The sequence below is a fragment of the Bos mutus genome, chromosome 2 (assembly GCF_027580195.1).
Source record: "Bos mutus isolate GX-2022 chromosome 2, NWIPB_WYAK_1.1, whole genome shotgun sequence".
In the NCBI taxonomy this organism is placed as follows: domain Eukaryota; kingdom Metazoa; phylum Chordata; class Mammalia; order Artiodactyla; family Bovidae; genus Bos; species Bos mutus.
Genome location: NC_091618.1, coordinates 22909256 through 22933231, shown reverse-complemented (window position 1 = coordinate 22933231; position 23976 = coordinate 22909256). Strand labels below are relative to the sequence as shown.

Below are 23976 nucleotides of genomic sequence, written 5' to 3'. Positions count from 1 at the left end.
CATGGATGATAATAGTAGATGATTAGAAGGTAAGAACTCAAGAGTGAGACATACTTAACTTTGAGATATATGTTCAAACGAAATGCAAGCATACACAGTTATGTAGCCACTCAGTTAGAGTTGTCTGTCACCACAGCTTATAAAATCTCTTCTCCCAAGGCTGTGCTATGAATACCTGGTCACAGTGGTGCTTATTTCATCTTCTTCATTCTGTACCAGAATCTTGAAGAGCTGATTCAAGATTATAGGCAGAAAACTCATGATTGCATGAATCTTTTCCACATTCAGTAAGTTCTGTTAAATTGGCAGGACAGAAAAAAAAAGGTCATTGATTAAATTTAAAGCACATTCGACTGATGTTCATCAGGACTTGAATATGAATACAGCAGTTCACCTTTGTTTGGCTTTATTTTTCATGGCATTTCTCATGACATACAGGCATGAGGGTAAATGTTGCAAAGACTCTACATCTAATTAACTAATTCAGAGTCAATTGACTCTGATTTTCAACCATTTTTATTTTGGAGAAACTGATCTTTGCTTACTCTCCCATTATACAGACAGACACCTTTTAGGAACTGTGAAATAAAATCATTTCCTCTTGGAAATGGTAAGGTGTTTAAAAAGCTTCAAGAATAATTACCCTGAAGCTTGCTACTCAATGCAAAATGTAAAGGTCTGCTTTGCCTATTTCCATCCTGGAGACCACTGCAACTATTTGAACATCATGTTACCTTACAGGAGCGAACGAAATTCGAGGTAGGTGACTGAGACATATCTTTCTCCCTTTTTTGGCATTGTCGGAAAAATGCGTTCACATGTGGATCCTGAAACAGCAAAAAAAGCATTGATTTTTCTGATGACACATAAGCTGTGTAACAATCATGGTGATGGGAGGTGAGTCCTTCTGTAGGGCAGATGACTTGGTGTGAGGCGCTTTACCAAGCAGGCAGAGAGACAGACCTCTCATTTCTGGAGCTGTTCTGGCATGCTGAGGGCTTGACCTGAACCACAAAGTCTGCTCTCCTTCCTATTTCATTCTCAGAGATTTGTGTCCTTCTGGGCCACATGACAACGGCTAGAGAATTTCTTCTCTTGACTCTGTTCCTACTCCTTTCCTCCCTCTTTTTTTTTCTTTCTTTCTTTCTTAAATTCTCTTCTATCATCTTCCTGTTCCTGCTTATTCCACAGACTTCTATCATTTATTCTTACTATTCTTTAATACACACGAGAATGGGTACGGTTTAATATGCACAGGGATACTTTCAGACTTAAAATGTCAGCATTAATAAAAAATTAGGAAGTCCACCTGGCATCGTGAAATAAAAGTTGACTCCTGTCCTTTGTTAGGGGCAGAACTGTGTCCCCTCCAAAATCCATGTGTTGAAGTCCCAACTCCCAGTACCTCAGGTTGTAACCATATTTGAAAATAAGGCCTCTAAAGAGGTAATTATGGTGGTTCGTGTGGTCCTAGCCCAAATATGACTGATGTCTTTACAGAAGAGCAAACTTGGATATTCACACACAGAGGAAAGCCAAGGAGGGAGGCTTTGGAAGAAGACAATACTCTGACACCTTGATCTCAGACGACCAGCCTCTATAACTGTGAGAAAATATATTTCTGTTTAAGCAACCCTGTCTGTGGTATTTTATAATGGCAGCTGGAGCAAACCAATCTGTCCTTTAATGTTGTTTCCTGAAGCAAATGTCACGTTGGAAATGCTGGGGATCAAAGTTACATAGTCAGGAAGTGGGATACAGACTCCCTGGTGGCTCAGGTGGCAAAGAATCTGCCTGCAATGCAGGAGACACAGGTTCAATTCCTGGGTCAGGAAGATCCTCTGGAGAAGGGAATGGCAACCCACTCCAGTATCCTTGCCTGGAGAATTCCATGGACAGAGGAGCCTGGAGGACTACAGTCTGTGGGGTCGCAAAGAGTCAGACACGACTGAGAAACTAGCACTCTGAATTTTCACACTCTTCTGGGTGTTTCTCTGGCATTTGTCAGCTCTAGAGGGGCATCTGTGGTTTGAGTTCCCCACAGGTCAGTGTGTGTGTGTGTGTGTGTGTGTGTGTGTGTGTGTGTGTGAGTAATATTTTCAGTTTCATGTTATTTTTTCAAGAATTATTTAGTGAAAGCTATTTGTCAGATCCTCAGTTGGCATGGAGGACAGAGCTGTGGGCAAGGAAAACCCACACCCTTCCTCTGGTCCTTCCATAATGCCCCTGAGATGGATACGACACCATGGTTTCCACACAATTTATATTTCTATTTTCTCACAATCAGACAGGTGCTTCAAAGGAAAACAGGGTGTCAGACGGTATATGACAAGATGATACAGCATGTCTGAGAGGTCAGCAGATAGGGAAGACTTCTTTGAGGAGGTGATATTTGAACCAAGATTTGAAGGATGCATAGGAGCTGAAAGACTGATGAGGGGAGGGGAGGCAGAGAGAGAGATAGCTTTCCTGGCTGAGGAAAGGCAGTGTCACAAAATCCCTGCATTCTGGAGGAATGGAAGCAGACAGAGGGCACAGTGCGTGAAAGGACCTTGGGTCTTCAAAAACTGATGTAAACACCGCTATAGAGGAAGGAAGGTGTCTTCCAGGGCGACGACTGTGTGGGCAGTGGAAGCTGATATAGAGAAAGGTAAGTAACGGTGAGTCACAGAGGGACCTGAGCTGTTTGGAGGAAAGTAGCTGGAAGCATGACAAAGAGAAACTCAGGATTCTGAGATACATAAATGCAGGATTTGGTGGAGAACAGTCATCTTATTGTGACTTGACTGAGGCTGATGGCATCAGAGAAAAGATGTATTTAAGAAGTTATGATACAGGACTGGGGAAGAGGACTCAATTTGGCTTGAGGTGCCAGTGGTTATGGAAAGACATTTTGATCAATATATGCTGGATTATTTCACTTTTCTTAGCAACCAAGTATGTGCTAAAGCAAAACAAAACAAAACAAAAACTAAAAAACAACAAAAAAGAAACAAAAACAAACACACACACACACAACTACAACAACCAAATGCACATTGAAGTTAAGAAAGGAGCAATACTTATTCTATGTACAGGTAACAGTTTGCTTTGTAGTTCGTAATCAGTATCATAAAACTTCTCCCACTGCGCTAAAATAAGCTGCCTTGCAAGGGAAGGGGTGAGCTTTATGGTACTATGACAGTGGTAATAGTTCCCTGTGTTCAGCATTTTGTAGTTCATGAGACGTTTTCACATGCAGTTTCTCATTTTGAGCCTTACTGCAATCTTAGGTGGAGATTTTCTTTTATTGTTATCATTTTCCTGATGAGGACATGGGATTGCGGGGGTGAAGTGACTTGTCCAAAATCCCTGTGTCAGAAGTTGACCAAAGTGGCTCTCAGACACAGTTTTGACCACTTCATGGCCTTTGCTCCATGAGAGGAGGCTTGGATAGGCATTGGAAATTAGACTGAGTTTCAAGGGAAAGGTCCACAATTTTAATTTTAAATGTTTCATATTTTTAACACTTGGGTGTTGTCATTGGAAGCAAACCATCTTCCAAGGGAAGTGTCATCTTGATAAATACACTTCTGGAATTTTGGTCTGCAGTTGGATAGTATCAGGATAACATGCTCACCTGAGTGTTCACTGTTGATACAACAAATGTCGATACTTTGAAAAGTGGTTTACCACCATCAACCCATTTAATGTCACTCCCAGTGTGCTGCAAAAAAGAGTTTGTTACTGTCACTGCGGCAATTTGAGAGAAAGGAAATGTCAATAAATAGGTTATTTAGTTTATGTTAATTTGCCACCTTGATCCATTAGTCTCACATTACTATAGAGATGGAAAATGAGAGATGCAAATACATTTCGCAGTATTAGTAAATGATACCAATGTGATATCAGGGGATCATTTTGAATAGATCATTTCTACTGGCCACAAACAAAACAAGGTATTGAAATATTACAGGTACAGTTGATTTCTAATTACAGTGGATGAATACATAAGGTGGGATTAATTTAAATAGCCAGTGGAAGATAACCTCATGTCATTTAGCCCATGTATCTTTTCTCTTAAGTTGTATGCTACCCAGTACCTTCCCATTTGCAGAATCTTGAAAGCTTAAATAATTTGGAGGCAGGCTCGTTGCTACTGGGATATTATACTCTTGAGAAGCTATCTGATCATCTTTCATCAAAGGAAGCCAAGCATATCCAACTGTTAAAAAAGAAAAACAGAGAGAAAACTTTTCAGTACACACCTTCACGGTGAGGAGTAAAAAGAAAGCTATTTATCATTTATGAATACAAAACCTAGTTTAAAAACTCTAAATAAATCAGCTCTTCAATTCAAGTCCCAGAGATGACATGTATGGCCATGTCGGATCGCTTCTGGTCAGTACCTGGTGTTTCCAGTGCCTCCTTCTTTTTGGCGTTGGCTTTCGCATTTATGTCACAAGTGACATGATGAAAAGAAAACAGAATATGGTGTTTCTCATGAAGTTGTGTTGGGAGCTCAATTTTCACCTGCAATGAAAGAGATAGTAGCTGGGATGAGACTGAAATCATTTCCTAGGGTCAGGGCAAGACAAAGCATAGGCACTTTAACCTTTTAAAAAGTCTTTAACTGAAATCTAGGTCCACGTTTAAGTCAGCACTAGAAGCACTGATTTAATTCTTAGTACATATCCATCCTGCTAGCACTAATGCATCAAGATTATATTTTTACTTCTTTATTGTGGTGGATGATGATAATTTAGACTACCCAGTGTTTCTCCTTAGGTAATTTATGTCATCATGGGCAAACTCCAGGACATAGTGAAGGACAGGGAGGCCTGGCATGCTGCAGTCCATGGGGTCACAAAGAGTCAGACACAACTGAGCGACTGAACAACAGATTTTGCCGTGAATTAAACACACACACATATACAAACAGACATACACATATGAAAAACACACAAGGAGACATAACTGTATAATGTAAATAAGGCACAGATTAAGGACTTATTATCAAGGGACATGAATTAAGTTGTCCTCGCCTCCCAAAGGGTGTGCATGGACCAAGCATCACTTGGGAGCTGGTTAGATGTACAGAAACTCAAGACACTACTCCACACACGTGGAATCTGAATCTTCATTTTAACAAGATCCCCAGGCGATGCTTTTCAGTTTTTAAATCTCTGTCACATAGGCTGTCATTTAATTCCCTCAACAGTCTTGTGAAGTAGGATGGTATAGAGGAAGCAAACAAGGCGAGAGACGTTAGGGGGCTTTGAGTCACTTAGGAGGATAGACTCGTCAGTAATTACTAGCACGTTCCAGGACAAGAACATCTGTCACACTGGAATCCCAGGATCCCAGGCAGGTAACCTACATTCAGTTCAATATTAGCAACAAGGCAGTGTCTAGAAAGAACATCAAATCAAGCAATAAGGTGATAGTGAAAGTGAAGTGAAAGTTACTCAGTTGTGTCCAACTCTTTGTGACCCCATGGACTATACAGTCCATGGAATTCTCTAGGCCAGAATACTGGAGTGGGTAGCCTTACCCTTCTCCAGGGGATCTTCCCAACCCAGGGATTGACCCTGGTCTCCCACATTGCAAGCAGATTCTTTACCAGGTAAGCCACCAGGGAAGCCCAGAGACCTAAGCAAATTATCTACCAATTTATTTATTAGACTCTGTGCATCTATATAGCTAGTTAATTTATTTTCACACTGTTCAGGAGAGAATTTATTAATAGATTTTCAGTGTCATCCCTGGGACAGTAGTATCAGCATCACTTAGAAACTTGTCTAAAAACGTGAATTCTCGGGCCCCATCCCAGACATATACAGGATCCAAAAATCCTGGGGGGGGCAGGGTTCAGTAATCTGTGTTTTAACGAGCCTTTTGGGTGATTCTATGCCTGGTAAAGTTTGAGAACTTCTGAATTAGAATGGTTTGCAGCTTACATATATTCGTTATACACCAGCATTTTAACCTGGTAACAAAGCCAATATACAGTTTTTGAACTGTACATTCAATACATTCAATAACTAACAATGCAGAAGAATGAAATTTTATTTTTTTAGCCAGAGCACATAGGAATGAAACAGGTGCTTAAGAATTCCAGTTAAACTACATATTAAGGCAAATACTCCTCAGAAGTGAGTACTGCAAATATTCACATTATATTTTTAACAGTGTCTTAGAAGAATTGATAGCCATGCTTATAATTAAGGCAATCATTTCTTTTTGCAATACAAAGCAGAAAATGGTTTTGAATCTGCATGGCATAGTTCACCAGGCTGTTCATGAGATACACGTTCTCCTGTGGAGAAGCTCACGGCTTTTACAAGGATTCCAGGAAGCACATGAGAGTGAGAGAGATTAAAAGCCACACTTAACCCTAAGAACATCCTTTTTTTCCTTTTAATCTTATACGTCGACAGAGAATGCGCCTTTCAGATGGGCTTTGTCAAAGGGTCAATATTGTAGTAAATATTCAGTAATACGGTAATAGACTTTTCTCTTAATTTTTTTTTCACCTCTGTCCTAAATTTATAGGGAAAAAATTAAGAGCATTAAATGGATGTGGAAGAAGGAGATAAGGTTCCTCAGGTCTGTGGTTTCATCAGTGTTCTTTTAATAAGTTTAAAAATGGTCCGAGTGTAACCAAGGGCAATAGGCAGAATAATAGCACCCCCCCCCCCACCTCCTGCCCACAGTGTCCCTGGGGCTTCCCAGGTGTGCTAGTGGTAAAGAACCCGTTTGCACAAGACATAAGAGACACAGGTTCGATCCCTGGGTTGGGAAGATCCCTTGGAGGAGGTCATAGCAACCCACTCAACTCCAGTATTCTTGTCTGGAGAATCCCATGGACAGAGGAGCCTGGTGGGCTATGGTCCATAGGATTGCAAAGAGTTGGACATCACTGAGCAACTTAGCATGGAAAGATGTCCCCCATGTCCTAATCCCCAGAATATATGAATATGTTTCCTTACATGGTAAAAGGGACTTTGCAGGTGCAACTAAGTTAAGGGTCTTGAGATGGGGAGATTAAACCAGATTAGTCCAGTGGAGCCAATGTAATCACAAAAGTCCTTATCAGAGAAGGCAGAAGAGTCAGGGTCATAAGAAATGCGAGGAGAGAAACAGAGGTCAGAGTGATGACACTGCTGGAAAGGGTCAAAAGCCAAGGAATGTGGGCATTTCCAGAAACTGGAAAAGCAAGGTAAGGATTCTCTCCAGAGCCTCCAGGAGAAATGGAGCCCTGCTGACACCTGATTTCAGCCCTGGGGACCCATTTCAGAGTTCTGACCTGCACAACAAACTGTCAGATCATCAATGTGTGTTATTTAAGTCACTAAACTGAGATAATTTCTTAGAGCAGCAACAGGAAATTAATACAAAAGCTGTGATATTTTTAATCCCAGACATCATACTGACAGGTTTCATGAGTTCAGACCTTAGTTTAATGGTTAGAAATTAAATTATTGGAACTTGTTTTTCTGAAGCTATTTATACTACCAGCTGACATGTGTATAGTAATTTACCATTAACCCAACGAAGCTTTCTTGTTGTTGCTATTGTTCTTTTTTTTTTTTTTTTGCCACGCTGCATTGCTTATGGGATCTTAGTTCCCCAGTGAAGGGTTGAACCCAGGCTCCTGGCAGTGGAAGTGCAGAGTCCTAACCACTGGACCACCAGGGAAGTCCCCCAGTGAGTGTTTTAGATGTGTTCTAGCAGAGTGGTGAAGCTTCAGGCTCTGGAGTCACATGGCCTGGCCTATATTTTGACTGTCACTTCATAGTTACATGCCCTAGGCAGAGTTGCTTCCCTGACCCCCAGTTTCCTTATCTGTAAAGTAGGAAGGCGTGAAGGTTCATTTTATGTGTCAACTTGACTGGGCCATGGGATGCTCAGATAGCCAGTTAAATATGATTTCTGGGCGTGTCTGTGAGGCTGTTTGTGGAAGAGATCAGCCATGGGGGTGACCATCATTCCATTGAGGTCCAGAATAGAACAAGAGGGCTGGGGAAGGTGGAACTCCCTCCCTGCCTGACTGCTTGACCCGGAACACTGATCTTCTCCTGCCCTTGGTGCTGCTGGTTCTCAGGCCTTCAAACCTGGCCTGGAATCTACAATAGGCACTCTGGTTCTCAAGCTTTTGAACTACACCAATGGCTTTCTTGGGTTTCCAGCTGGAGATGATAGACTGTGGGACTTTTAAGCCTCCTTGTATTAAATTATATCTATCTATCCTCCTATTGGCTCTGGTTCTCTGGAGAAAGCTGAGTGGATGAAGGGAGATGGTGCGTACTTGGAGGACAGTGTGGTGCCTGGCACATAATAAGAGAGTCTTAAGAACTGGCAGAGAAGGTCCTGAGGGGAAGGGGTCCAAGCTCCTTCAATTACTATGAAGGTTATAAGCAACAATGCTGGCTCATACTCTAGCCTTTTTTGTTTTGTTCCTTAAGACATGAAATGCTGCTGCTGCTAAGTCGCTTCAGTCGTGTCCGACTCTGTGCAACCCCATAGACGGCAGCCCACCAGGCTCCCCTGTCCCTGGGATTCTCCAGGCAAGAACACTGGGGTGAGTTGCCATTTCCTTCTCCAATGCGTGAAAGTGAAAAGTGAAAGTAAAGTCGCTCAGTCGTGTCTGACTTTTCACGACCCCATGGACTGCAGCCCACCAGGCTCCTCCACCCATGGGGTTTTACAGCCAAGAGTACTGGAGTGGGGTGCCATTGCCTTCTCTGGAAATGCTGCTACTGATTGGTAAGAACTATCTAATACGATCTTTGTTATAGTAGCCAATGAAATAAGATAAAAAATTCATCTAATTTGAAAGGAATGATAGAATAAAAATTTCACATTTTAAAAAGATAATCATATGCTGAAATATATAAATTTTCAACATAGTCCTGAGGCAACTGTCAATGAATGTAGTTTTGGAAGCTTGGTTACGTAAACACCTGCTAGGGAACGTCCTGAGTCAGAGGTGTAGTCAAGAGAGAGCGTTTATCATCATGTATTATCTCACCCGCTCACACATCTTTTAAGGAGCTGCTGAGGGCAGGGAAGTCTTGAGCCTTACCTCGTCTGAGAAATCTGGATTCTGGGAATGGTGCAGAACTGCAGTGTAGGCAGCCGAGGTGAAGAGGGGCCCTCCAGGTTTTCCATAAATACACTGTTTAAAAAATCATGAGTTGAATAATTATGAGGGTCTGAAATTAACCCTAAGCACAGAAAGGCCACAACTTTTTTCAGTTTCCCCTTCTGGAACAAAGATAAATTTTGTGATAAACTTCCAGGCTTAGCTGACATCTAATTAGCCTTGAACTTCTTTGATCTGCTGTCCTGTATTTATTCTACAGTGGGGCACTGTTGAAGAAAATATGAAGGCTTTAATTCACTCTGTAGATATTACATCAAAACTGAATATCTGAGTCAGTTCACTACCTAACTTTGATTACCGGAGATAAGAGACTGTTCACTTCTGATTCCTGCAGCCCATGGTATCCAACTCTGATGTAGAGTTTAAGGTCATCTGTCCTGGGTGACCACAAGGCTTGGTTTGACCCCAGTTCTTGACATACCAGCCCCAACCAAGAATGCTGGAATCCTAGGGCTGGTTCCAGGCTCTACCATTCTGTATTTTTCTTCTATCCCAGATCCTAATCAGGCCAGTGGGTGGGGATATGGTACTTTCTTGTCATAAAAGTCCCTTTAGCCCAAGGTTCAGAGTCCCTCTACTGAAGTTAGCTGTATCTCTGAGTAATGCTCTAGAATGCAATGAAACAAAGGTCACACATACCTGCAAGTACTTTTCATTTTTAAGAATTTTCCCCATAAGCAATGCTCTAACAGGCCTGGTGTGTTTGCCATCTGCTCACTGCTATTGTTCGCCTGACAATTTCATTTCATTTTAGTTTTTCTCTCCTGCTGCTAATGCTATTGTGGAACTTGGAACCTGAGGAGGCTGAGAATACCTTAGGACAATTTTAAAGAACTCTTTCTCTCCACTCTGCATGATTCATTCAATCACTCAAACTGATTACTGCTCTTCTGAATAATGCTACCACCCTTCTGAGTTTGGAGAATACAACTGGTCCCTGACAGAGTGCTTTAAGAGATGATCTCAGATAATTGTGGGGGTTAGCTAGAAATTAGTTTTGTCCTTTACTATCTCTTTCCTCTGATTCATTGAAACTAGGAAGATCTGGCTGCAAGCCCACTAAAAAGAATTTTCCACTCTATTTTTATAGGTTACTTTATGTTGTTTGAAGTTCCTAAAATAAAAACAGCATACATCAAATATGATCTCTGAAAAAAAGCCATCTAGTTGCAGTTTTATAGGTTCAAACAGCCCAGTTCATACAAACCTCATGGTTTTATTGATCTTATTAAATCATGTGATCAACAGCAGGGACCAGCTTCCCAGGGCCATTTCCCAGGTCCTCAGGCAGATGGCCACATGCACCTTCCATAAAAGTGAGCATCCCACGGGGCACCTGCATTAGTCATCAGGCCAGTAGGAGCAGCCCTTCTACACAGACCACGTGAAGGCCAGCTGGGATGTGGCATTTGAAATCAAGTACGGTGAATTCATGAGATGCAGGCTAATCTCTGAAAAGGGCAAAGACTTCCAGCGGGGAATCTTTGCATTGATTTCACACTAGAATGCCTTCCTTTTTTCCAAATCATGAAAAGCTAAGCGGAGCCATGAGACTGGCATTTCTAATAGATCTAGTTAATGGTGGCTATTCAATCAGGTACATGTTAGGAAACTTAAAATAAACGTACTAAGTGCTCCGCTTTCAAGCACACTAAAATAAAAGCCTCTTGGTGGTGGAGGGAACCAGGGCTCCTGCTTCCCCCTTTATGCTGTGTTCCCTCTGGGGCTTGGCTCACCTTCAAGGGCCTGGCATCTTCCTCATCAGAATTTTTGAATTCAACGCACACAGTTATATTTCGTGCCTGAAATTACAGCAGAGGAAATGGACATTGTAATTTCCTGTTAGATAACATCACAAAACAATCCAAGTGCCTAAAATAAGTAGCTTCTAATTAAATCTGAAAAATGTAGACTAGCCAACATTTTCTTGTGATATTATTCACAGTGCTCAGAAAGAGCAGAAGGATTGGGAGAGATTATTTAAAAGGGAATAAAAGGCTCACATTGAAAGTGCAGGTATGCTATTTTCAGAGTCTCTCTTAATAAACTAAAAATAGAATAAAATTATTTAGGGCTGATTTGTGAAAGGATTATTCATATATTACAAAATGTGTATCCTTAAACACTTAAGGTAAAACTCATCACTGCCTCTCATTAAACATTTTATTCAAATAGTTTTCTATCCCTAAGTGTTGGTCCATAGTAATTTGTATTTGAACTTCCAAGAAGCCATCTTAATATGGTCTAAATAGGGTAGCGAGAGAGGATGATATTTCAGAAACATATCATACCTTGTTGAAACATTTCTGGCTATCATACTTGAGGTGCTTGGGGTAAATGTAAATCTGATTTTTGTATACTCTATAAGGACGGCAATACTTTGTTGAGTCATAAATAAATTCTTCCACTTCCACTGTGGGTTCTGGTTTTGCCGTCACATTGAAAGGCTTGACAGGAATAAAGGACGATGTTACACAGTCTTTAAAAATCAGAAATAAAAGTTTGTCATTGAACATGATCAAAAGTGAACAAGACTTAATCTATTTAAAAGTGAATCTATTCAAAATAGAAATTCCATACTTGTATACCAATTTATGTTAAATTATGCTGGCATGAAAAATTTATAGGAGGCAAGCATGATAGATAATTAGTGATATATTTAACATCAAAACTAATGTCTCAAAAAACTGGCAAATCTTTTGGATTTATAACTATTTTCTTTTTGTAGTAACCTTCATATAAAAAGTAAATTTTAGCTAGAGATCCTCAGAGCATAGTAACCAGGCCGGGTTCGACCCCCTGATTGGGAATATCCCCTGGAGAAGGGAATGGCAACCCACTCCAGTATTTTTGCCTGAAAAATCCCATAAACAGAGGAGCCTGGTGGGCTACAGTCCATGGGCTCACAAAGAGTCAGACATGACTGAGCGACTAACATATGTAAGATAAAGAGTAGTTCACTGACCTTAACCATAACAGTATAAAAATTGGTCTGTGATGGAACAAAACTCTGTCCAATGGATTTATTATTGATAGTACCAATCGGCTTAATAGTAATTTTCCCTATGGAATGATTTCACAACATTGGTCATAATCACCCTCTGCATTATGAGTTACAATTTTATTTTTTCTTCAGTTTTTACCATCTTTTAAACTCTAACTTTGTAAAAAATAGCCTAAAAGGGGGAAAAGACCATGAAGAATATATCAATCAAAACTGGTCACTATACAGTTTGGAGGCTTCAGCCTGTGGTAATGAAAGACAGCAAGGTTTTATACCTTCCTTTACTCCGTCTGGAATTTTCCTGTGTCCAAACAAGCAAAATGGTTAGCTAAATATGCTTGGGAATCAGATTACAAGATTTTTTTCCCAAAAAAATCATGTATAATTTTTTTATTGTATGTTTAGATTTCTCTGATGTTCTCTGGCTCTTTCAGAGAGAATATTTTAGCTTTCTCTTTTGCTATTTTTCTTTTCCCTAGGTAATAATATCTACGTCCCACACATCAGGTAGAGGAAATGGCTTAGTTTATCTTCTGGTTTTTCACCCCAATCAATATAAAAGTGATTTGGAGCCATGGGTTAAGTGAGAATGATTTTTTTTTTCATATTACAGTGACTTGTGGAAAAATCATAAGAATGAAAAATTTAATAATGCTCATGGTAATTCAAATATCCTGTGATAATGATCCTTTTCCTGTCTGTAGCTTTTTTTAGAATGCCTTTACTCATTATTTGCACCACTGAGAAAGTCACTGAAAAGCATAATAAGAAGGAAAAAAACAATCTCACCACTTATAAATCAATTCTGAAGATCTTATTTATAAATTAATAAAACTGCTTCTGAAATTTAAATTTTCACTAACATAAATGAACCATATTCTGAGAAAGATACATGCTCTCTGTGTAATAAGAGTCTAGAAACATTCCAGCTATAACTTCTGCATGGCCACCTGGGTAGCTACACACGGTGTTTGGAGTAGCCCTTTGGCAGCACAGTGTGGCATTGCCCGATATGGGTTAGGTTTATCAATACCTCTGAAACTGACCTTTGTCATTTGCAACCCTTCAGTGTTTGAGGATTAAGTGATACAGTGCAATATCCTGCTAGGTGTATGGTGTATACCAGATGAATATTAGGTTACCCTGAATATAGTTCCTATCTTATAATATGTACGCTGCTGCTAAGTCGCTTCAGTCGTGTCTGACTCTGTGCGACCCCATAGACGGCAGCCCACCAGGCTCTCCTGTCCCTGGGATTCTCCAGGCAAGAACACTGGGGTGGGTTGCCATTTCCTTCTCCAATGCATGAAAGTGAAAAGTGAAAGTGAAGTCGCTCAGTCGTGTCCGACTCTTCGAGACCCCATGGACTGCAGCCTACCAGGCTCCTCCACCTATGGGATTCTCCAGGCAAGAGTACTGGAGTGGGGTGCCACTGCCTTCTCCCTATAATACGTATAAGTCTGTCCTAATGGAGAAAGAAGTCCCAAATTTTTACACGATAATGAATTAGTTATCTCAAACTTTAAGATAAAAAATCCCAAACAAATCTCTGTAACAAACTATCTATCCAACGAACCAACCAACCAACCAACCAACCAAAAAGCCAATCAAACTGTACAAAGAAACCATGACATCATCATCATACTTGGATGCTCCAAAGGAATGTTGTCGACAGCAATATCCAGGCTTCCGGGAATGGTCTGTGTTTTGCTTATTCTGTCAGCTCTGTGAAAGTATGCCAGCACAGACACACACACACACACAAACACACAATGAGTTAATTCCAGTTGTCAAGAAAAAAAAAAAAAAGTCAACTGTAATTCTGAACTTTGATAAGAATAAACAGTGGAACCCTAAATAATCTGTGAATAATTTCATTTAGCTGGTTGACAAGTAAAATGTATGTGATTTTGCAAATAAAAATCAGGGGGGGATCAAGTTATAGATATTCTGAAGGATATTTTAAACTTGTTTGTACCACTTCAGATAACCATTTATATAGCCAAATAAGTACAATGTAAATTCTTAGTTTTGGTAAATGGTAGATAGCTTTGTTAACAAAAGATGCTAGCATTTGAATTGATTTAAATGATTCATTTTCATGGGGAATTCTAAGAATTTTTGAGAGCAAGGCTGCTTTTTGCAACAACTGCTTTTTCCCTCTTCACCAACAGTCCCAGAGGAAAAGGGACCTTTCCTTGACCCTGGTTCTTCTCCACCCTTGCAAGTGTATGTAGATTCTTCTTCACCACCTAACCCTGTTCCCACATTCATTCTAATTTATGAATCCTTGAATTTCTTTCCCTTCCTCTTTCCTAAAACCTTCTCCCCTATTTTCCTTTATAGTAAGGTCGAAGTTGTTGATCACAGTTTCAAATGTTACCCCTCTCAGGAAATCTACTTTGAGAGGCAGAATAATTATAGCGGTGGGTCAAGTCAGCTCTTTCCAGCTTGTGAGAATTGAGGGTTAAATTTTCAGTTATTTTTGCCTGTCAACTGTAAAACACAGCCATTATTAAAAATCAAATTATATAAACTTACCATTAAACACATTACATGAAACACCAAGGTAATAAGTACTAAAATTTCATCACTTAGTAATTGTTTTACTACATGGTGAGATGATCCACGATCTTGAGGTTATTTACATCTAACTGTGTGGTAGAAATGTCATATAATGGTGTGCACATTTCTTCCCAACTCCATGTTTGCTGAAGCCCCATTGGTAGCTTGCAATCAGCAATGGTAGGAGAATTTACACCATAGGATTTTGCTATCAGGACAAATCAGTTTTTCCCTGCCAGAGGGTCAGGGGTAGACATTTATCAGCACACTACTGAGAATAAGTGTCATAAGGTGTGAGGCATCTATGAAATAATTTAATCTCACAGTACGGGACTGGGTATTCTAGATGCCCTCTAAATGCTATAATGATTACTTTCTTTGCTAAACACCAGTAACATGGGTTTCATGACAACATGGTCTTCCGTTTTGCCCATTCCTTTCTGCTGTTACAACTTTTCATGTTTTAATACATTTGGGAAAAAGTAAAGAGAAAAAGTATACTTATTTTCTACTTAGTGGCTATAGGAGTTTTGATCATGAAGTTTGAAAAGGGGAGCGTCTCCCCATGTAAGGAGTGGTCCTGCAGAATCACAAAAAAAGTAATATTGGCTCAATTCTACCTTTATTTTGCTTTCAAAGGTTTATATTTTTTCCAGAACAAAAAAAGACATTGGGCAAACTTCCCTTCTAGTTAAATAGAACTATATCATTTATTGAAGATACAGAAAATATTAATCATGTTTCATAGTAGTATATTATTTTAGTTTTAGATAAACAAATTAATTGATAAGAAATTGTTGATTCTGAGACAGGAGAGGCAGACAGCTAATATTTGGCAAAGAGGCAGAGGGTACAAGCATCCTGAGTGTGTCAGAGGACTGACAGTTTTAGTTAAGTCATGTATCATGAAAGAGCTTAACATCATCACATCATCACATTTCTGTCTGTCCCTTGGTATGCTTACTCTTAGAACCCAGTCACCATGCCACGAGGAAGCCATAGCATCTGATGGAGAGGCTCCCATGGAAAAGAACCAAGGTCTCCACCCCACAGTTCCAGCCAAACTCCCAGCCAACAGCCAGCACCAACTTGCCAGTCATCAAATGCACTATCTCAAAAATGGGTCCTTTAGCTCTTTTCGTCTCTTCCAGTCGATGCCATATATAGAAGAGACAAAGTCTCCTCACCTAGCCATGCTCAAATTATGGACTCAAGAGTAAAAGTGATGTTGTTCTAAGCTACTAAATTTGGGGGTGATTTGTTACATGGCTATCAATCACTGATACAGTTTAATGTTTCACTCTCCTTCTATATTATTCTGGCAAATTGACTCAGGGTATCAGCTGGGCATATGTGAGGTCATCTGCAAAGCATCTGTTTTCAAAGGAGCTTGGTATTTGAAGAATCTGGTAATCAATTATTATTTTTGCAGAAATAATAAACGAACAGTAGCAATGTAACTGATTCATGTTGATTTCAAGAGTATCCCCCAAGTCCTACCTTCTATAATCTGACACTAGTTTAAGGAGGTCCTCAGCTGAAATCTTGTTACTTTCTTGTCTATACAGTGGTGAAAATCTTGAGTCTCTGTCCACATTTCCCTGGTTGTCCTTAAATACTGATCTGAAAGAAAACAATATTTATTCAGTTTGATATCTGGCATGGGAGGGAGGTAAGAATTCTACTACTGAACCACAATGCTCCCCTTTTGGTATTTGGATATCATTTACCAAGATGTATTTTTAAGTTGACTAAAGTGATTCAACTTCTCACTTAAAATGGAAGAAACTCCAAGGAACTTATACAGTAAAGAGACAAGAAAACTTCTTTGACAAAAATTTCATTTGTATACTCTATTTGTTATCTTTAATTTCTTATTTTCAACCTAGTATTTAAAGTGACAGCAGCCCAGTATCAATTACAAGTACATTTATTTATGATTTAGTAATGTATCAAATTACATTGAAATGGCAACCCACTCCAGTATTCTTGCCTGGAGAACCCCATGGAGGGAGGAGCCTGGTAGGCCACAGTCCATGGGGTCGCAGAGAGTCGGACACGACTGAGTGACTTCACTTTCACTTTCACTTAATGTATCAAAGCCATAGAGTATTAGGAATGTGGAAAGGAATAGAAACACAGGTTATTACTTTTTCATTATTTCCTGGGCAAATTAGGGTCATGTTGGGTTGGGTGGTGCCATTAGAATTTACGAGTAAAGGAAATGGGATAAGGTGGTGTATATGCGTATAGAGAGGCAGACTCTTTAACATTTTCATGGAGATAAAGGTGCCCATGTCCTAAAGTTTAGGACAGAGACAAAAATAAAATTGAAAACACCTGAGTAAGCATTTTGTACTAAACAAAGAGAGTACCATGAACCTGGACAATTTATTTCCTTCCTTGATCCATTTCAATGGGATTATATAGATTTAGTTAAAATACATAAAGGTTTTTCACCCCAATAATATAGTAATGCGAGGCAACATTTCTTGAAAAGCAAGTATACATGGCATGCTTAGTGCCATTTTTCTTCCCTATGATTTATCATACTCTGTGCCCATCGAAGAAAAATTAAACCTATGTGTAATTGATTTGTCTTTAGTGTTAGAGAAATGCTGAATTTTTATTTCTCCTAACTTAAGAACCTTCACGAGACTCTTACTACTCTTTAAATGAGCTAAAGATTTCAATACATAGGCTGAGAAGGTCATTTAAATGGTTATCTGATCATAGAGATCGAGTTTAGTGTCAGATAATTTAGAAAATGGGCAAAGAAAGGATCAGAATGATATTTTTAGAATACTTCAGCCTTTCTCCTTAGTTTTTCTTTTGTGTGTGTGAAGTAGCAACTGAGAGAGAAAAAAGAAAAGTCCTCTATGAAATAACGCTGCAGGAGCTATGAACATGAATCAGCTATGTGCTGTGTTTAGTCGTGTCCGACTCTTTGCGGCCCCGTGGACTGTAGCCCACCAGGCTCCACTGCCCATGGAATTCTCCAGGCAAGACTACTGGATTGGGTTGTTATTTCCTTCTCCAGAGGATCTTCCTGACTCATGGACGGAACCCCCGTCTCTTGCATATTCTACAATAGCAGGTGGATTCTTTACTACAAGGGCTGGGCCAGGAATTTCTCAGAATGATATTTTTAGGATCCTTGAACGTTTCTCCTCAGTTTTTTTCTGTGAAGTAGTAACTGAGAGAAAAAAACGTCCTCTCTTAAATAACACTGTGGGAGACAAATGAAAATATTTAACTTGAAGATTATTTTCATTTATATATTATCCAGGACTTTTGTCTGAATGTGTCATTTTTTTCAACATCAGTTCAGTTCAGTTCAGTCGCTCAGTCATGTCCGACTCTTTGCGACCCTGTGAATCGCAGCACGCCAGGCCTCCCTATCCATCACCAACTCCTGGAGTTCATAGGAGGAAGTTAAATTGAGTATTTTTTTTTTTAAGGTTAATCAGTCACTTGAAATCTATTGGTTGAGCTGTATCACTGATTTTGCTCTTATCCATAGCTCTGTTGTGGAGATAGCTCAATTACATTGGAAACATTGTGAAGAACAGAGCGTCACAGAGGAGCACTGATCACAGCACCACACACTCTGTCTCTGCTTGATAAATATGCTAACTGGCAGGAGAGCAGAGAACTCATTCATTTACACAGATGGTTTCAGGGTGGCTGAGACATCATGTCCTGTTCCAACTGCCAGAGTTGAGCAATGATTGGTGTGCAATGATCTCAAAGCCTTGATGTGTGGGGTGTGATTGAAAAAAAAAATGCTGTGTTTAGCCTAAAGGAAAAGAAGCTTAGGTATCCATGAGAGCTTCATTCATAAGCATGAATAGCTGTGATATATAGAAAGAATGAGGAATTGATGTTTTTGAACTGTGGTGCTGGAGAAGACTCTTGAGAGTTCCTTGGACAGCAGGGAGATCAAACCAGTCAATCCTAAAGGAAATCAATCCTGAATATTCATTGGAAGGACTGATGCTGAAGCTGAAGCTCCAATACTTTGGCCACCTGATGTGAAAAGTCGATTCATTGGAAAAAACCCTGATGCTGGGAAAGGTTGAGGGCAGGAGGAGAAGGGGGCGACCGAAGATGAGATAGTTGGATGGCATACTGACTCAACGGACATGAGTTTGAGCAAACCCCGGGAGGGAGGGAAGGACAGGGAAGCCTGGCATGCTGCAGCTCATGGGATTAGCGACTGAACAACAACAACACAGAACTGAAGCACATTTTCTGTGGCTTTGGAAGACAAAACATACAAGTGACTATCAAGCAGCTTAAAAATGTGTATATATTATATATGTATATATGTGTGCATGCGTGCATGCTAAGTAGCTTCAGCTGTATCAAACTCTTTGTGACCATATGGACTATAGCTTGTCAGGCTCCCTTGTCCATGGAGTTTTCCAGGCAAGAATACTGGAGTGGGTTGCCATTCCCTTCTCCAGGGGATCTTTCCAATTCAGGGATCGAACCTGTGTCTCTTATGTCTCCTACATTGGCAGGCAGGTTCCCACTGGTGCCACCTGGGAAGCCCCATGTAGACATATGTACATATACATATATATATCTGAAGAATTATCTAATCATTAGAGCTATAAAAAGACAGAACCACTCTGGGACATACTTGAATTTTTGACATTAGAAGGATCTGGACAGAGGTTGGACAACCACTTGTTGGGGGTGTTGCTTCACTGTCTTTTTATAAATGTATAGATAAAAGAATGAAATTTTTGTTTTAGTCTTGTTTAATTCTAAAGAAAATCCAGCATTTTTACTCTGGTCCATCTGAAATGCTGCATAGGATACAGAAAAGAAATCAAAAACACTCTTGTCCTGCAGAGGAGGAGAAATATTGTATGACATCCCTTACTTGTGGAATCTAAAAAGAAATGATACAAATGAACTTACAAAACAGGAAGACTCGAGACTTAGAAAACAAACTTATGGTTGCTGGAGGTAAGGGAAAGTTGGGGACTTTGGGAAGGTCACGTATACACTGCTGTATTTAAAATGAATAACCAACAAGGATCTGTTGTATAGCACAGGGAACTCTGCCCAATGTTATGTGCCAGCCTGGATAGGAAGGGGGTTTGGGGAAAATGGATACATGTATGTGTATGGTAGAGTCCCTTTGCCATTCACCTGAGACTAACATAATATTGTCAATCAGCTATAGCCTAATACAAAATCGAAAGTTTAAAGTTTAGGAAGAAAAAACAGATTCTTGTCCTGGATTTAGGCCCGTGTAACTCTGAGCCTTACATGGGTGGAAAGAGTTTGATTACCAGCAAGGCACATTTGTAAAGGTTGACTTTCTCCTGAATCAATGCGTGTACAACACCGTATGTAGCCATCTGAATGTGTTCTCTTTACCTACTCTCAATATAATCTTTTTTACTATAAAATGGCACTGCAGCTGGTGCCAAAAATAAGAACATGCACCAAATTAGCCCTAGATAAAATGTTCACAGTGATGAATATGTGTGTCTCACAGCTGGTGGAATGATTGCATCTGGGCAGAAATATTATGACTTTATAAGGTTATTGTCAACTTTAGGCTTCTTAGCGGCAGTTGATTTTAAGGGCCAAAGGATTTTAGAGTACACTCAGAGCTGTATCATGAGACAAGCTACAATCAAGAAAATTGAATGGAAAGGAAAAGGAGTCAGAGAACCTGCAGTATCAATAGGGTATTCAAATAAGACAGCAGGCTAGCTCATGTCAAAATGACATGAGTAGCAAGGAGCCCTCCCCTGACTTGATCAACAATTTATTTAAAGCAGTTTCTACACTGTGAAGGGAAAATTAAAATCTTCTTTGGTTGTATCTTGTACTTGTTTTTGTGGTTAGATTAAGTGTTCTGTAGCCCATCAGGTTCCTCTGTCTATGGAATTCTCCAGGCAAGAATACTGGGGTGGGTTGCCATTTCCTTCTCCAGAGGATCTTCCCAACCCAGGGATCGAACCTGGGTTTCCTGCATTGGCAGGCAGATTCTTTATCATCTGAGCCACCAGAGAAGCCCCTAAATAACACTTTCCCAAGTGGTCTAACAGAAAATCTTGAGAAATACTCTTCTAACCATTTTTCTCAGTTGCTAGAGAGATTTCTGTAAATGTATATCTATATTTATATACACACATTGGTGGTGTATTTGGTGGTATTTCCTAACCTATGACCAAACCACTGATCAGGCATTCATGTGGCATGAACTTGTGGTTTTGTTGGCTTTCCTGTCCTAGACATAAATACTTCAATAGTTGGTAATATCACCAACCTCCCTAGAAACTTCATCTATCTTTCCTCCAGCACATCTGACCAGATAACTTCAATGTAGGATTCTTACTGCTTTTCCTAACTGCTCAGTTTCTTTCAATAATGGGCGATTCTTTCACTTCTTTCTCCCACATTATTATTCACTGTCCCAAATTGACCTGAAAAGGCTTGCTGGGGGTGGATATGATCTTTATACAGACTTTTATTTTAAAAATTTTTTATTTTAGAATTTTCTTGTCTCTTATTATAATTATGAATGGACATCTCATATGTTCAGGGTCCTTCTGCAGCTCTTTTTCTGGAATTATCTGCTTGTGGATTTTGTCTGTTTTATTTTACTTATTTTTGGCCACACCAAGCAGCATGTGGGATTTTAGCTCCCTAACCAGGAATTGAACCTGGTCCCCCTGTTGTGGAAGTGCAGAGTCCTAACTGCTGTACTGCCAGGGAAGTCCCAGGACTTTTAATAATCATATTAGATTAGTGACTTCTAATAATGGCTATCTTTTATTGATTACATAGTTGTACTTGCTGATCCCTGAAACAGTAAATTAGGTATTGACACCTCTCTTTTGTATATTCAAAAAAACCTAGGTAAACAGAGACTATAAATTCTTGTCTAAATTCACTTGGCTGGTAAACAGAGTTGAGACTTAGAATCCAGCTCTAGCTCTAAAGTATCTATTTATAACAATGCTCAGGATAATTCTAATATTTAAAAAGAACATGTGTTCACTACTATAATTTTGCTACATTGGAATATTTCACCTTGCAAAAGGACAGCCTGCCTTTGCCCTTCGACTTGCCCAAACTGAGTGTCCTGTGGGAAATGACAATACTTATTAACACGAAAAAGTTTGGCTTCTGAATTATAACTAGTCATCCTTTTTCATTTTTTCCTGTTTTCAAAATTAATTTTTATTGGATTACAGTTGCTTTACAATGTTCTGTTAGTTTCTACTGTACAGCAAAGTGAATCAGCTATATGTACACATATATTCCCTCTTTGGATTTCCTGCCCATTTAGTTCACCTCAGAGCACTGAGTAGAGTTCCCTGTGCTATACAGTAGGTTCACATTAGTGATCTACTTTATACATAGTATCAATAATGTATATATATCAATCCCAATCTCCCAATTCATCCTGACCTCCCTTTCCCCTCTTGGTGTATATACTTTTGCTCTCTGCATCTTAGTTATCCTTTTTCTTGAAGCTTATGAAGAATAAAAAGAATTAAGTTCATTATAAAGGGTTCAGTATTCCTAAATAGCATCTTTTTTCATACAGAATGGGAAGAGATATTAAAAGAGATAAAATGATATTTATGATGCGCTTTATGACAGATGCCTTTGTGCTTATGATTGCACTACTGTTCACAAGGCAGGTGTTGTCAGCTTCATTCTGTAGATGGAGACCCTGAGACTCAGAATGGAAACTGACTCAAAGTTATAGTCTATAAATGGCTCCTGATCTGGACCACATTTGTCTCTTTCTCCTTAGAGGGTTGCCTTAGAGCAAACTGATTCCTACAGACTACATGAGTTTACCTTGATTACTGCTGCCCCAGACTTCCACATTTCTCCTCCCTGTACCTAAGGACTATCTCCAACTTTCAATACCAGTATCAAAGTTATGAAAGATATTGGTGAGTGTACTCTGGTTCTTCACCTCACTGGATACTGTAAGACCTGAAAATGGCATAACTAACCAGTTCCCCCTTCCTCCTGTATTTTAAAGTTCTTTGCATTGGGGTGTAATCAATATTCAAATGGATACCTAATAGGTGTTCTTTTTTGGTAGAACTAATTAATCCTTATTAGTTGATTCAGTTTGTACACTGTTGACCTTTTGCCATGTCTATGCCAGGCTCTTCTTCCTTTAAGAAATTAAGTACTGATAAAGACACAAGAAGACAGAGAGAGACAATAGTAATTGATGTTTAAATAAATCTGAAAGGCAATTTTTGATCTTTATGCAGAGGTTATACACCCAGGTGGGTGACTCCACCATTACTGTCCACATAACTCAGCATTTTGCTCAGAGAGTCAACTGGTACTGATAAATGTGGCTATACTAATAAGTACCAAAATCAGAGAGTTTCAGGGATCGATCCGATGGCTTCATTTGACCATCCATATATAGATCTGTGTTTTCTGCACAGATGAAAATATGTAGCTGCATAAGAAATCATGGTGCTTCCATCTGAATTTTATATAATACAGATGTTATGACCATTGGACACCTGGTCATGTATACAATGCACCCGTGTCATGGTACCAGTCTATTATGAGCTGGCTTGCTAAATTGTAAAACACATGTTTCTAGGGAACTCCAGGTATTTATTTATGAAGATGAACACATTGGCATTCTTCTCGGTGTTGGCATGTTAAAAATAACAGGTAACACAGACATGTTCAAAACTAAAGCTTTCAATGTAGATTATAAATGCATTTCTATTCTGTTGATTGCAATTGTCAACCTACCTCACCGCCCAAGCAAACGGCATGCGATATTTCCCCAACTTGCTGCAGAACTGCCTGTTGGATTTTAGAATCTTTTGTGCATACTAAGGAAAAAAATAAATAGAGACATTGTTTAGAGTATCACTATAGAAACTGTCCATGTAAAATGGGAATAAATACTTTTCTGTGTTGTCTTATATTGAAAATCAGTGAAATCCTGCTTTACTGACCCAGAGATTCTACCCTATAAAGAGTGAAATGATGTCATCTGTGTTCAAATTATTGCATAAGGTTTTTCTTTCCTTAATTATTTTTTAAACATCCTCTCTTTATTCCTTTTTTACTTCTTGGCCATCCCACGTGGCATATGGGATATTAGTTCCCTGATCAGGGATCGAACCAGTGCCCCCTGTTTTGGAAGTGTAGAGTATTAACCACTGGATCACCAGAGAAGTCTCTCTTTCTTCTTAGTTTAGAAATTTTAAATGCAGAAAACACT

At 39.5% G+C, this 23976-nt stretch overlaps 1 protein-coding gene across 7 annotated transcripts in view; it reads right to left on the bottom strand.

Moving 5' to 3' along the window:
* DOCK10 (dedicator of cytokinesis 10) overlaps positions 1-23976 on the bottom strand; it is a 304771-nt gene that overhangs the window by 73610 nt on the left and 207185 nt on the right. For all 7 annotated transcript variants that reach the window (XM_070385816.1, XM_070385833.1, XM_070385802.1 and 4 more), the window contains exons 14-24: positions 23499-23581; positions 16218-16340; positions 13798-13877; positions 11440-11627; positions 10885-10950; positions 9068-9160; positions 4389-4512; positions 4083-4204; positions 3620-3706; positions 735-827; positions 176-294 (exon numbers count right to left, since the gene is read on the bottom strand). In XM_070385816.1, the coding sequence (XP_070241917.1) occupies positions 176-294; positions 735-827; positions 3620-3706; positions 4083-4204; positions 4389-4512; positions 9068-9160; positions 10885-10950; positions 11440-11627; positions 13798-13877; positions 16218-16340; positions 23499-23581 (1178 nt within the window). The remainder of the gene's footprint in view (positions 1-175; positions 295-734; positions 828-3619; positions 3707-4082; positions 4205-4388; positions 4513-9067; positions 9161-10884; positions 10951-11439; positions 11628-13797; positions 13878-16217; positions 16341-23498; positions 23582-23976) is intronic.